General features: G+C 41.3%; 2 protein-coding genes across 3 annotated transcripts in view; one reads left to right on the forward strand and one right to left on the reverse strand.

Annotated features, from left to right (window-relative positions):
- The window catches only part of LOC308288240 (mitochondrial carrier homolog 2-like), a 36,114-nt gene extending 27,034 nt beyond the window's left edge, over positions 1-9,080 (forward strand). Inside the window, exons 10-14 of one of the 2 annotated variants that reach the window (XM_080729623.1) lie at positions 84-131; positions 1,841-1,908; positions 4,379-4,454; positions 5,399-5,500; positions 6,621-9,080. In XM_080729623.1, the coding sequence (XP_080585749.1) occupies positions 84-131; positions 1,841-1,908; positions 4,379-4,454; positions 5,399-5,485 (279 nt within the window). In that variant the 3' untranslated portion in view covers positions 5,486-5,500; positions 6,621-9,080. Of the gene's footprint in view, positions 1-83; positions 132-1,840; positions 1,909-4,378; positions 4,455-5,398; positions 5,501-6,610 lie in introns of both variants that reach the window. The other variant, XM_080729622.1, reaches the window with a different exon arrangement.
- A 3,975-nt stretch (positions 9,081-13,055) lies between these two features.
- LOC308288953 (uncharacterized protein) overlaps positions 13,056-15,313 on the reverse strand; it is a gene marked incomplete at its 3' end in the record, with an annotated part of 20,357 nt that continues 18,099 nt past the window's right edge. The window contains exon 6 of the mRNA XM_080730426.1: positions 13,056-13,117. Within this exon, the coding sequence (XP_080586552.1) occupies positions 13,056-13,117 (62 nt within the window). The remainder of the gene's footprint in view (positions 13,118-15,313) is intronic.

Genomic DNA, 15,313 nt, shown 5'->3' on the forward strand with positions numbered 1-15,313 from the left:
CCCATTCATTGTTGTGTTGTTGGTGTTTGTCTTTGCACAGATAAAACATGACGTTGTGTTTGTGTTTTTGTGTGTCTCTACAGATGAGTCACACAGGAGAGATCAAGAACTGTTCCCAGGCAGTGACCGGAGTGAGTAGAACATCTGTTATACTGTATGTACTGTACATACAGTACATACAGTAACTGTATGTACTGTATGTACTGTACATACAGTACATACAGTAACTGTATGTACTGTATGTGACAGCAGTAGGTATTCCAGTTACATAACTAGTAAGACACCTCAGGGTGACTTGCGACCTCAGGGTGACATGTATATGTATATGGGACCAGTTACTCATATATGGAGACCCCTTCATGATAGATGTGTCATGTCAAAACATGACCATATATGGACATTACCAAATATGGGCATTCCCAGATATGTCCTTAATATTGATAACATAATATCCTTAATATTGACAATATAGGAATCTCCATACATGGGCATAAAACGTACGTAAGAAATGCCAAGCAGGGCCTTGGTGAGTTAGGGCCTTGGTTTGATGCCTGTGGATCTCCATATATGGGCATAAGGGGTACCCTAACATTCTCATTTTCGGCCTGGGATTTATGACATCAGAAATCTCCATGTATGGGCATAAAAGTTTTTTTTTTCTTTTTCTGGGAATGACCATATATGGACTTTTATACCCTGAGAAATCTCGTAGCTTGTCTGACTGTCAGTACAGGAAATGATGTCACGTGACGTCAGACAATAACAAGGATGTCAGTGAGTCACAGTGATGTGGTGTTACATAATTACTGTATGTGACAGCAGTAAGTTGAGACCTGGCCCTAACTGGGCCGGCCCGACTAATTAGCATAGATTTCAGGCCCGGCCCAAAACACCCTACTTTATGAGAGGATTTGAAATGGATGTTTCCAATGTCCGTCAGGATTCAAATGTATCGACCGTCCCAAGAAATATCGATCATAGTTATTTTCATGCTTCTACCGTAAACCAACTTGATATGGATTTGAACGCTGACCTTCTGACCCCGTCTGAGAATGTTTTGTCCCTAGTGATGGGACGATAAGCGGTATTATCGTTTATCGCGATAAAAAACACTTGTATCGTATCGTGGAGATTTAATTTATGGTGATATCGTCCTCCGTCATGCACTGGGATCAAGCAGCTCTTGCAGAGCTGCATTTCCGGTACCATTTAAACCCTCTATTGGTAAAAGGTACTTATAATATACGTACTTGATACAGTCTTTTTTCACTCTCTATAAATGTCTTTGCCATAAAATAGCAGATCTACAAGCTCACAACGCGTCGCGTTGTGAGCTTGTAGATCTGCTATTTATTGGCATATGTTCTGCCCCAGGATAACGGATTTTGATTATCGTGATAATATCGTAAATCGCTTAAATTTCTTTTGTCACAATAATCGTGATATGAAATGTTTATATATCGTCCCATCGCTATTTGTGCCACAGCTCAGGACACAACGGGATAAACGGTGTCTTTGCTTTGCGGTGCCGAGCTGTGAGCTTGTATATCTGCTATTTTTCACTGGTTAAAGCATAAAATAATTCTAGGCCTAAATGGGTTAAGTAACACATTTGAGTACTTTTTCCACCACTGCACAGAACAGTAAACTGTGTGTGTGTGTGTGTGTGTGTGTGTGTGTGTGTGTGTGTGTGTGTGTGTGTGTGTGTGTGTGTGTGTGTGTGTGTGTGTGTGTGTGTGTGTGTGTGTGTGTGTGTGTGTGTGTGTGTGTGTGTGTGTGTGTGTGTGTGTGTGTGTGTGTGCTAATATTAATAAACAATCTTCTCTCTCTGTGTGTACAGTTCTTCGCCAGTATCCTCACCTACCCCTTCGTGTTGGTGTCAAACCTCATGGCCGTCAACAACTGCGGGTAAGATCACCTCATGGACCCTTTCTGACAGACGTCTCCTGTATCCTGACATTGTACTGCATTTGGCCAAGGACCCCCATCTCTAAATATGTGGTCCACCAGGACCAACTCCTTGTAACACAACCGTTTTAAGGCCAACAGCCATTGTTGAGGAACATGTTGCAAAGGGGAGTTGCATTGGTGAGGACCAATGCAACTCTGAAAAAAGGGGATTTCACCTTAACTCTTTTACTGCTAGATGTTTTATTTATTTATTGGGTCTGGCGCCAGCAAAAAGCGGCTTACCTTTGCGACGTTATAGTAGATAGATAGACATTTATTTATTTTTTTGGGATTGTGCAACATGCACTTTGGCAGACCAGGCAGCAGAGGGCGGCGTCATGCAAGAATTAATGTGAATTTGGCCGTCATGTGTTGCCATCCATTGAGACCAGTCTCTGGCCACAGAGCCACAGGGCCAGAGAAATCAACACGGAAGAGAATTGGTCTCCGTTGATGTTAACACATAAGGGATTTTTAAGACCATCACTGCGGTCGATGTGATTACAGTACACGGCGGCGCGACCCCTCATCAGCTTACGGACATCAACAAGGTAAACTAACAAACGGCCGTATTGGCACGACGCGACACAGAGAATTGGGGCGAACGGGAACGTCCGTAGCAGTAAAACAGTTAAAGGACAACTTCGTTTAGAGAAAAGAAAAGATGAGTGCTAAAATGTTTTCACTTTCTGGTGACTCATACTACCCTCCTAATACGTGAGCAGAAAAAGCCCATGCGGTGTTTCCCTGTTGAAAGTGGAATATCCCTTTAATGCCCCAGCTGACTGTACCACTTTCTCCTCTGTCTCTGTCTGGTCAATATGTAGACAGTAGACACCAGTGTCTCTTTCTTGTCACGTACGGTGGACACCATGACATGACATGACATGACATGACATGACATGACATGATATTTTGTCGAGTCCCCCATCTTTAAACCAATCCAGTGACTTTGATCAGATTGTAAATACCATCATTTATCTATTTCACTGCAGATTAGGTTATCATATCATCCCTATCATTTCCAATGGACCAATATGTTGTTTCATTTGATGGCCTTCCTGCCCTGGCATTTGGCCTTTGTGCCCTCAAACAGTGGACAACACCAAAGTGGCCCCTAAAATGATAAATGCCAGACCCTGCACTGATGATGATAAGGGAAAGTTAGCTGGGTGTATCGGGATGCCTGGGATTAAAAGGGATAAAATAAAATACATGTGTGTAATTAGGGTATTTCTGGGCTGCTGAATCCATTCCAACCATTAGTTATCAGTTAAAATGACTCCTTGGCCATAAAAAAGGCCTAATGGCTAAGGCTTAGCTAATCATGTCATTCGAGTTCACCTGTGTCCTGTTAGTCCCTATGCTTTAAACCCTGTGTTTGAGTGTTCCTTGTCAGATTGTAACATGTTATCCTGTGTGTCATGATGTGTGCTTACTGGCCTGATCTTGAATAGTTTTCCTGAATTCAAACCCTACTCCAACCATTTTTTTTATTGCCAATATTTTATGTGGCCTATTTTATGGCCAAGGAGTGATTATTTTTACTGATAACTAATGGTTGGATTGGATTTAGCAGCCCCACAATACCCAAATTACTCACCTCATACGCTCATATTGACACATTTTCCCCCTTTAATCCCAGGCCCTTGGGATACCCCCGACTTTGGCTCTCACAAAGTTTCCCAAAGGATTGAAAAGGTTCAGAGGTGATAGTAGACACCTTTATGAACACATCTGTGCAGAAAGATATTGGTAATGATTTAGTTCCCAGATTGGTCCAGCATGAGGCTAACTTTCCCTTACTAATGGTGTTATTCTAGCATAAAGACAGGGTTTCCCACGGTCATGAAATTCCTGGAAATATTTTGAAATTAGAAAAATATTTTTTCAGTTAGGAAAGGTTTTGGAATGTATCAAGGGTCCTTGAAGGTCCTGGAAGAAATAGCTATGCATTGTCTTTGGTTATTGATTTTGTTAATACCTCTGAAATGACAAATTAAACATTGGCCAAATTGTCAAATATTAGAGGCAGAAATTGTGAAAATAGCAGATCAGCTATTTTCACAATAGAAACGTGTTATAGAAAATTCCTCAACTCTTAGTGCTCGTCAGGGTGGGGGGGGGTCCCCAGTTAAAACATGATTATTTCGGGGGTCACAGCCTGAAAAGGTTGAGAACCACTGGCATACACTACCTGTCTTTAGGCATATTGCACATAGGAGTAAGCGGCCTTTTGTTGAGCTGAATTGTTGTTATATAGTCCTGGAAATTGGGTTAAATATTCTGGAAACATTTTGGAAATGAATTGGTAAAAATGTGTAGGAACCCTGTTCACAGCTACATGTATGTAATGATGTCATGTTGTCTGTCCAGGCTGGCAGGAGGCCTACCACTGATATAATGATGTCATAATGTCTCTCTCTAGGCTGGCAGGAGGCCTACCGCCCTACGCCTCCGTTTATCCTACCTGGGTGGACTGTTGGAGACATCTAAACTCTGAGGTAATGCACGCACACACACACACACTGCATCTAAACTCTGAGGTAATGCACACACACACACACTGCATCTAAACTCTGAGGTAATGCACGCACACACACACACACGCACTGTTGGAGACATCTGAACTCTTAGGTAATGCACGCACGCACGCACGCACGCACACACACACACACACACACACACACACACACACACAATCGCACTGCAGCTGATGCCAACAGCACATGTACCAGTTTAAACTCTAGTACAGTATCCATGGTCAGCTGGGAGGTACTGTACAGTATCACAAGGACGTGCTGGCCATTGCTCAAAGCGGGACAACTCCCCAACGGCCGGTTCATTCCCGGCCGGTCCAGGCCGGCCATTAGGAAAAAATAAATAAATAAAATGTCGGCCTTCGTTCCATTTTTGGGGCTGGGCGGCCAGCAAAGTAAATCGTCACTGTCGGGCAGAAACTTTGTATCTCCAAGTTTCAAATTAATAATTTTTTTCGCAAAGCAAAGCCCTGCTTCATCATACATGGCCGTCGCACAAAAGTAGTGAAAAACAAGCACACAACGCCTCGCGGTGCGAGGCGTTGTGTGCTTGTAGATCGGCTGTTTTCACTTGTTTAAATCATTTTTAAAATGATAAATACAAAACAAACGGTTTTGGACGTACAAGGTTTCCACCCGACAACGACGAAATATAACTCATGTAATTGGCCCACTGGCTTGTCACTTGTCATGATCTGAAATGGCAAATCTTTGAGTAGCAGCAGCGCTATAGAGAGAGATCTCTCTCTATAGCGCGCAATGAGGGCCTCTACAACTCTTTTTCCCAGGCTGAATCAGGGGCCCAGCACGTCCCTGACAGTAAGTACTGTACAGTATGTACTGTACAGTATGTACTGTATGCATATAATTAAACGTAGTTCTAATTGTTGCGTTGTCTTCCTCTCCAGGGCAACATGAGTCGAGGCAACAGTTTATTCTTCAGGAAGCTTCCAGTGGGGAAAACCTACGCCATCGACCAGAAGAGATTCTTCTAACCGTGTAAGAGCCCTGTTGCAATATTACAACATTTGTATTTTATCAACAAAAAAAAAGGTTTAAATGATTTTATTTTAGCTCCCCCTACCACCTAAACATCACCTTTGGATCCTATTGTTTAGTATTACAATGCCATTGGCCAGGATATTTGCATATAAATACCCCCCACAGAGGCTGACATTCACACCACTTAAAGATCTCTGGAGTCCAGAGTCTGGACGAACAACATCTCACTTTTTCACTGAAACTCAGTAAAATGCCTGTACTTTTTTTTTGGTGATCATTAGAATGTCTAGAACATGTACATATGTTATTATTGTGAAAGATATCCCCCATATGTAAATTAGAGCATGATTTATGATTTATAGCTATAAAACCTTACAAACACACACACACACACACACACACACACACACACACACACACACATATATATATACGTGTGTGTGTGTGTGTGTGTGTGTATATATATATATATATATATATATATATATATATATATATATATATATATATTAATATTACATTTTCCACTCCAAATGCCTCCTACACCAGTTTAGTTTACAGTGTACTGTACAGTTTAGGCATTTAGCAGACACTTTTAATCCAAAGCGACTTACAATAAGCAGATAAAACATCACTATAATAAACAAGATAACATGTCAGAACATCAACAGCAATATAACAAATGCATAGGAATATCAATCTAGAAAACAAATCTAATCAGTAAAGAAAAAAGGATTCTAATAAACCTAAAAACAAATGCTAACTAGCTTCCTGTATGGTCATTGAGTGTTTCAGTAGTGCTAAGGGTTTAGGTGGAGTCTGAAAAGGTGAGTCTTCAGTCCACGGCGGAAGCTAGCGAGTGAGTCCGTTGTTCTAAGTGCAACAGGGAGTTTATTCCCCTATTATTATTACCCTGGGGTTTTTAGCGAGGGTTCTGTCAGCATCCCTGTGTTGGCTGATCTGAGTGAACGGGTGGGGGTGTAGGGGTTGATCAGGTTTTGGAGGTATGGAGGACTCAGGAGGAGCCGTACCTTTGGCTGCTTTGAAGGTCAGCATCAGTGTTTTGTATTCAGACAAGAAATGTTTTGTTCAAGTCTTTCTATGTTTGTGTGTTACAGGCTTCTAAAGAAGACACAGCCATCGATCTGGAGGGAGGCGGAGCCTAATGCGTCGTATGCACTTATGTTTATGTTGAGGTCTCTGTTTTTCTGTTAGGTTTTTCTTTAACATTAACACCCCGTCCCCCCCCCCCCCCCCCCCACCGTCTGACATTAAAACAACATTAAATAAAACAAAAACCCAGAAAGTTAATTTTGACAGCAAGGCGTGCATCCTGTTGATTGGAAATGTCTTTAAATGGAGAGATTTATTTTGATAACGATGTGTATATACGTACATATATAGATATATTAACCAAACGTTTTTTGTTCAAATTGAAAGATCGCAGGATGCCGCCGCCAAAGGAGAAACGCAAACGTCGCCCTTTTTTGAAGTAAAAAACAGGGAAAAAAAAGGAAACGTCAACTTGGTGTCGACGTTATCTCGGGCGATTTCGTTTCATGAACGGCCCGATCTACGAGCCCACAGAGGTCTTTGAGATCGGCTGTTGTTTGCGGTCGAGAATCTCGCCATAGGGCGAAGTAAGTACGACCGAAGAAGGGGTTAAACATTCAAGACGCCCGCTGTGGTTTACGACGATCCGCCCGCCTCTTGCTGTGAAAAGAAAACCTCTCCTCCCTTTAAAGGAGTCGTTCAGACCAAAACACATATAGGGTTAAATCTTTATTGGATTGTGTTTACACAACGTCCTGAGACCAACCAAACCGCTGTTTTGACCTCACAGGCACCCTTACTTGTCAAACGGTTGGTCTCAGGACGTTGTGTAAACACAATCCAATAAAAAAATACTAACTTTGAAGCTAAAAAAATAACCGCACTAGAATAAAGACTATCTACTCTGTTAGTTATGAGAGAGCCCGTGAAATCTAGCAACGGGGCAGCCGATATCTAGCAACAGGGGCAGCTATGAAAACAATGGGGTATGATAAAAGGCAGATTTAACCCTATATGTGTTTTGGTCTGGATGACTCCTTTAACATAACGACTCGCCTTCCACCTCCGTAGCCAATCACAATCGACCGACTGACCGATGACTGACGGACGGTTGGCTCCCCCTCGCCCCCTACTGTTGGGATTCTGTCTGCTAATGGAAGTAATTAAACACATCTGCATGTTGGTTAACGATGTTTATTAATGATGATGATGATGATGATTAAATTAAGGATTGGGAAAAGCGGGACCTCCTCTTATGTGATGTTTTGTCTTTGTGGTTGTTTTGTTTTAATCGTTGGACTGACGGACGGACGGGTCTGTCCAAACCCAGACTGTTTTATTCTGAAGGAAAACCGCGTTCACGTCGTTGTTGTGATGAATGATGAGTAGCTTAAAGGCAGAGTGTGTAACTTTGACCTGTGTTTATGTAAAAAGAACATGTGCATGTTTTAGCCATTCTGCAGCCAAACACCACCACCGTACAGTAATCTGACATAGTAAGGGAATCATAAGATATTTGACCAATCTGCCAAGTAAATCGTGGGCCGTTTTGTGGGCTACAAATGGCCCGCACAAAACGTTGAAAAGTGATGATTCATCACTAAACCATCGTTTTGTGTGTCCGATTTTAGCCCAAGGAATGTTTTTCGTGCAAAACAAATGCTTGCAATGGATTCAGCATCATGAAAACCCCTAGTTTGACCCCTCACATGTTCCTTAAAGCATAGTTATTTTTTGTATTTATTTTCCTGTATAGTAAAGTTAATGGGACACAAACACAAATCATTTTTTTATGAGGTTTCCCCCGGGAGTTGAATTTCAACCTTTTAGTACATATTATTACACACCATTAGAAACACATTGGTGAAGACATTTCTTGGTAACGATTTACTTTGCAGATTTTCTTATGTTCCCCTTACTAACAGTCCAGAGTAAGGAAGTCTGAGGTCATTTACCCATCCTACCCGGTTCACCTTTTTTCCCTCCTTTCTGAATTCCCATAAGACTTTTTTTCATATCTGTGCTCCAAACATAAAGAAATTATCTCAGCGATTTGTGGATATCTCATATGGACATGAAGAATCAACTGATGGTGAGAAAACGCTAATGTTACTGTCGCCCAATTAGTTATATTTTCACCAGAAACAGACTGTATCAAATATGAGTGACTGACTATCATAAACCATACAGAGCCTCCTCCCCGACAATATTGAGGAGACAGTTTGTTTATTTTTGGACCACAATGCTTATATGAGAGGATTTAAGATGACCCAATATTATTCTCCAAAGAGATTTGTGAACCGGGGGATGAGAGAATGACATCATGACTTCACTGCTCTGTAGCAGTGTTTCTCAACCTTTTTTCTGCATGGGCTCAACTTTTCATGTCCCAAGAATCCATGGTCACACCAACATAATACGGAGGTGTAAATATCCTCACTGTCGGGAAGAAACCTCATATCTCCGAGATTCAAATTCTTACATTTCTTGGCAAAGTGAAGCCCTGCTTCATCATACAAGGCTGTGGCACAACAGTAGTGAAAACAGCCGATCTACAAGCGCACAACGCCTCGCACCGCGAGGCGTTGTGTGCTTGTAGACCGGCTGTTTTCACTAGTTTAAATCATTTTTAAAATGATAAATACAATACAGGCTTTCAAGCAGTTTCAAGGGGCACACTTGACCCTTCTCAGGGGCACACCAAAGGTCCCCATGCACAGTGGTTGAGAAACACTGTTCTATACAACAGCAGCTGATGACTACTGCTATAGAGGGGGATTATGGGTAAAATAAAGGTCCATATTGTTGTGTTTACATAAACACAGGACAGAGTGACATGTTGTTCCTTTAACGCTCACACTAGATGGGTGTTGATGCACACTGCGGTCCAGGGCGGGTTGACGACCCCCGGTGCTCCTTGTTTGAACTCCTTCTGACCCAAATAAAGATTTATTCCTTTTTGTTTTTCCTTTTGACTTTGAAGTGGTGTCTTTTTTTAATTCTTCTTCAGTGCTTCGGTGTTGGCTAATTATTACAGTAGGCCTATATGAGCTTACAGTCTGTTCTCTGGTCCTAGGAGTGGACAACTGGCGCCCTCTAGTGTTCACATGTAACCTCAACCTCAGTTCTTTCATGCACATTAACAGCTACAGTAGCCTATATTTTCATCCATGGTTAAACTTCTTTACCTTTTTTTTTTCCTAATTTAAAAAAAAAAAAAAAACATTTTAAAATACTTCAAATAGCCAATCTACATCGACACGTTGTGAGCTTGTAGATCAGCTATTTGAACTATTTAAAAATGTTTTTCAAAGTAGTAAGGCAAAGAAGTGTAGGGATATTAAAGGGCGGGGTAAAGCATCAGGCATGGACAACACAGAGCCTTAAGAAGTGTCCAGCTCAGTGGCCTTGTGGTTAGAGTGTCCACCCTGAGACTGGGAGGTCGGGGGTTCAATTCCCTGGCCAGGTCATACCAAAGACTATAAAAATGGGACCCGATGCCTCCCTGCTTGGCACTCAGCATCAAGGGTTGGATTGGGGGGGTTGATCACCACTAAGGTCCAGGGACTACAGATGAAAATTAGCCTGTGGCTAACTCTGGCTCATTTACATTGAAGTGAAAACTGACATGTCCATTAATGAGTACTGTTCAGGGGCGTCAATTGGGTATGGCAGGGGTATGCAGCTGCCATACCCTGGGTCCAGGGGGGTAAAATAAAAGTTACTTTTCCATCCATGAATCCATGAATGTCTCTTTGTCTATCTGTGCTGGTTATTATGTTGTTAAATTACAGTAAAAAAAACTAAAAATGTAACAAAATAATGGTCACTTTAACAAGGTAATTATATTCTCCACACTTGTATTCTCCCCATCTTGACAGAATGGTATATTCCCAGGTTCCGCAGGTCAGCTGCACAGGTGCAATGCATTATGGTTAATTGTGGCACGTTTACTAACATGCCAAGTTTAGCTGCACTTGAACAACCGTTCCAGGCGGCCATATCCAGCCCAAGAAACCATGGGGGGGAGGGGGGGAATTTAATGTACTTAGATCTATACTCTATAGGGGTGTAACAATAATAATAATAATATAGTAACAGACTGTTGTGTAACAAACATAGATCTATACTCTATAGGGGTGTAACAATAATAATAATAATATAGTAACAGAATCAAAATCTATTTTAATTCTCAATGATCTACTGTATCGTTATGCAAAAGCTAAACATTGTTTTGGTTTTGTATCGTATCGGTATCGTTTTACAATGTAGATAATCGCTATCGAATCATTTTGCAATGCAAATCATTGATTGTATGGAAACTAAGTATTTGTGCCTTGTATTTAGCAATTATAAGAAGGAAAATGAAAAAGAGGGGTTTAATTACTTTTCCATTCCATATCGCTACTCTTGGTCTATCGATAAATGTGTGTAATCTCTGTGTTCATGTCAAGGTGTGGGTTTATCCATATGTGTTGAAATATAATGTCCATGTATTTCCTAGAGAATCACAGTGTTTACTTATTTATATCCATAATAATAGATTTTTCCCTTCAAAAATGTCTTTGCTAAATAGTTACTATATCGATTTTAAATCATTGAATGGAATCGTATCGCCATGAATGAACCAATATCGTCCATGTATCGTATCGTTAACCATGTATCGTGATATGTATCACATCATTGTTAAAATGTATCGTTACACCCCTACTACTCTACAAGCTCACAACCCCATGTGCGGTACATTTCACTGGTACAAGGTCAACTAAAAGGATAAGCTCAAGAATGCACATGACTTAGCCTATTTAAATGTAGATTAAAAAAAAGAAAAAAAAAGAAAACTCATAACATTGAATGACAGACCGTAGTAAAAAACAAGAAGCAAAACATAAATGGCATATACTATAGAACAGGGGTCTTCAACAGGGGGTCCTCCAAATCTTTGCGTGATAAAAAAAAACATTTTTCTCCTTTTTTATATTAACCACTTTAACCCTAACGTCCGTGTTCTGAGAACCTTAGCCAAAAATCTACAAGCTACAAGCTCAACGTCTCACGCTGCGAGGCGTTGTAAGGGTCAAATAAGTTCACCTGCTATGCCGCCAAAACGTGGAAAGCCCTTAAAGGAGTGTAAACCCTTACCTTCCTTTAAAACTGCTGCCACTCAAAACTGGAAAAAGAAAACAAAGCCTATCCTTAACCTCCCCCAGATATTTCTATTGTAAACACCTTTTATTTTGCATTGTTTGGGGGGTCCTTCACATGAAAAAGTTTGAGCACCACTGACATACAATAGAAAGCAGGTTTTCAAAAAAACAGAAGGATTTGAAATATTCAAAGACTTTTTCACGATTTTTCAAAAATAGCAGATCTACAAGCTTGCAGCACAGCACTCGGTGCCGCGCTGTGAGCTTGTATATCTGCCTATCCCCTTTCCCCCTATCAAGAATATTCATGGGGGGCCCGCAGTGAATCCTTGTACCCAGGGCCCAGAATTTGGTGCGACACCCCTGTGACCTTGTACCACTGAGCTGTACTGGAATGAAACTACCTTTTCCTATGCAAACTGACAATACATTCTTCAATCAATCAATCAATGAACCTTAGAGTAGAACCTCATGATGACAAACCTACTATCTAGCCTAGTTGGGTTCCATCATGTAAACAGTTTGGTTGCCTCTGTTGTTTTGTTTTTAAACCCTGCAGCACTTTGCAATTTGCAAGAATGTCAAGTGCGTTAAATAACATGTATGATTTCTAATTTGCCCATTTTATCCAGTACTAGACACAAACACACAGCGTAATACACAAACACTCACACGTTACAGTTGTGACGAGACTTTATGTATAAATCAGACATTTAGTCACAGTTTTATGACTTTGAATTCTCCTGAATTCTAAGAAAACCATTCAGTAAGTTTTTGTAAAGTACACAAACGTATGTTGCAGGTTTTACATCACATAAAAGAATGCAAAGTAGTTCCCTTAAATAAACTGTCAGAGGATGTCCCTATTCAAACCATGTGTTTAGAGAGAGGGGAGGGAGGGAGGGGGGGGGGGGGGATATTTCTACATCTTCATACCACAAGTGTTTAACATGATGCACATAAGGTATATTTATTTTTCCAGCGGCTACATAGTGAAGTGACAACAATGGTTTTCATGATGCTGTTGTTTTGAGTTCACTTCTATCGCCCTCTTTCTTCATGGGTGTAGTCATTCAGAGTTGGGTGTAGTTGGGTGTAGTCGTTCAGAGTTGGGTGTAGTTGGGTGTAGTCGTTCAGAGTTGGGTGTAGTTGGGTGTAGTCGTTCAGAGTTGGGTGTAGTTGGGTGTAGTCATTCAGAGTTGGGTGTAGTTGGGTGTAGTTGGGTGTAGTCATTCAGAGTTGGGTGTAGTTGGGTGTAGTCGTTCAGAGTTGGGTGTAGTTGGGTGTAGTCATTCAGAGTTGGGTGTAGTTGGGTGTAGTCATTCAGAGTTGGGTGTAGTTGGGTGTAGTTGGGTGTAGTCATTCAGAGTTGGGTGTAGTTGGGTGAGTCAGAGGAGGCTGGTGAGTTCTGCTTCTCTTCTGGAACTAGAAAACAAATCACAGGACAACATTTAACTTTCTCATGAACGTGTTACTATTTGTCAGTACAAACACATCCATGCCTTGGTTGTCCCACACGAACCACCACTCTCATTTGGGGGGTGAGCATTCTGCACAACTGCCAATCAAAGTGACTGTACTGGCCAATCACAGCCTTCAGTCTTTTCTGGGACTTGTCAAAACACAGAACAGCCTAACATGTGTTTAGCAGTGTGTGGGACAACCAAGGCATGGATGTGTTTGTACTTTGTAATGACAACTGTAACGTGTTCATGAAAAGAAATATCACTTGTGACCGCAACACATAGTGTAAAAGTGATAGGCTTATAGGCTCCACTGGGTTCTGCTGGGGAAACTGGACAACAGGAGCATTTGTGCCTAATAGACCCCATGGACAGTCATTATGGATCAATATGAGTAGGAAGATGAGCCTAGATGTTATTTAGGACCGAGTTGTCCTTTAAGGCTAAAAGGATAACACAAAGAGTTCATTCTACTGACTGACAAACTATCTGTCCCCAGACGAGGACACTCTCCTAGCTCAACCCTTGTCTCCAGACGAGGACACTCTCCTCGCTCAACCCTTGCCGACACGGCCATGTGGCCCCCACTTTCACTTAATGCGGCCCTCGGGTTGTTATCGTAATACTATAATAGTATATTATTGATTTCAGCTGTTACCATTCCAAACATGCAAACATGAGCCGCTTTAATTACTTCAGTCTATATTAGTAGCTTAATGACTAGTACTACTAGTATTTCTTATTTCCAATGCATTTTAAGTTCATAAAGTTAACATAAGAACAATTAAATGCATTTGAAATTAAATACAATTTATATTTTTCAGGATTCCAATTCAAGAATAGCGAAAAATAATTGAGGATTCCAATTTAAAAAAATCTAAAATAGCAGATCTATGCGTTGCACTGCGACACGTTTTGAGCTTGTAGATCGGCTATGTTTGATATGTTTCCCTGTATTATGCACTGTGGCCCTCTGAACTGAGTGTGATAATATGGTGACCCTCTGAACTGAGTGTGATAATATGGTGGTCCTCTGAACTGAGTGTGATAATATGGTGGTCCTCTGAACTGAGTGTGATAATATGGTGGTCCTCTGAACTGAGTGTGATAATATGGTGGTCCTCTGAACTGAGTGTGATAATATGGTGGTCCTCTGAACTGAGTGTGATAATATGGTGGCCCTCTGAACTGAGTGTGATAATATGGTGGTCCTCTGAACTGAGTGTGATAATATGGTGGTCCTCTGAACTGAGTGTGATAATATGGTGGTCCTCTGAACTGAGTGTGATAATATGGTGGTCCTCTGAACTGAGTGTGATAATATGGTGGCCCTCTGAACTGAGTGTGATAATATGGTGGTCCTCTGAACTGAGTGTGATAATATGGTGGTCCTCTGAACTGAGTGTGATAATATGGTGGTCCTCTGAACTGAGTGTGATAATATGGTGGTCCTCTGAACTGAGTGTGATAATATGGTGGTCCTCTGAACTGAGTGTGATAATATGGTGGTCCTCTGAACTGAGTGTGATAATATGGTGGTCCTCTGAACTGAGTGTGATAATATGGTGGCCCTCTGAACTGAGTGTGATAATATGGTGGTCCTCTGAACTGAGTGTGATAATATGGTGACCCTCTGAACTGAGTGTGATAATATGGTGGTCCTCTGAACTGAGTGTGATAATATGGTGGTCCTCTGAACTGAGTGTGATAATATGGTGGCCCTCTGAACTGAGTGTGATAATATGGTGGTCCTCTGAACTGAGTGTGATAATATGGTGACCCTCTGAACTGAGTGTGATAATATGGTGGTCCTCTGAACTGAGTGTGATAATATGGTGGTCCTCTGAACTGAGTGTGATAATATGGTGGCCCTCTGAACTGAGTGTGATAATATGGTGGTCCTCTGAACTGAGTGTGATAATATGGTGGTCCTCTGAACTGAGTGTGATAATATGGTGACCCTCTGAACTGAGTGTGATAATATGGTGGTCCTCTGAACTGAGTGTGATAATATGGTGGTCCTCTGAACTGAGTGTGGTCCTCTGAACTGAGTGTGATAATATGGTGGTCCTCTGAACTGAGTGTGATAATATGGTGACCCTCTGAACTGAGTGTGATAATATGGTGGTCCTCTGAACTGAGTGTGATAATATGGTGG

This window comes from Nannobrachium achirus (assembly GCF_963921795.1).
Source record: "Nannobrachium achirus genome assembly, chromosome: 7".
Lineage (NCBI taxonomy): Eukaryota > Metazoa > Chordata > Actinopteri > Myctophiformes > Myctophidae > Nannobrachium > Nannobrachium achirus.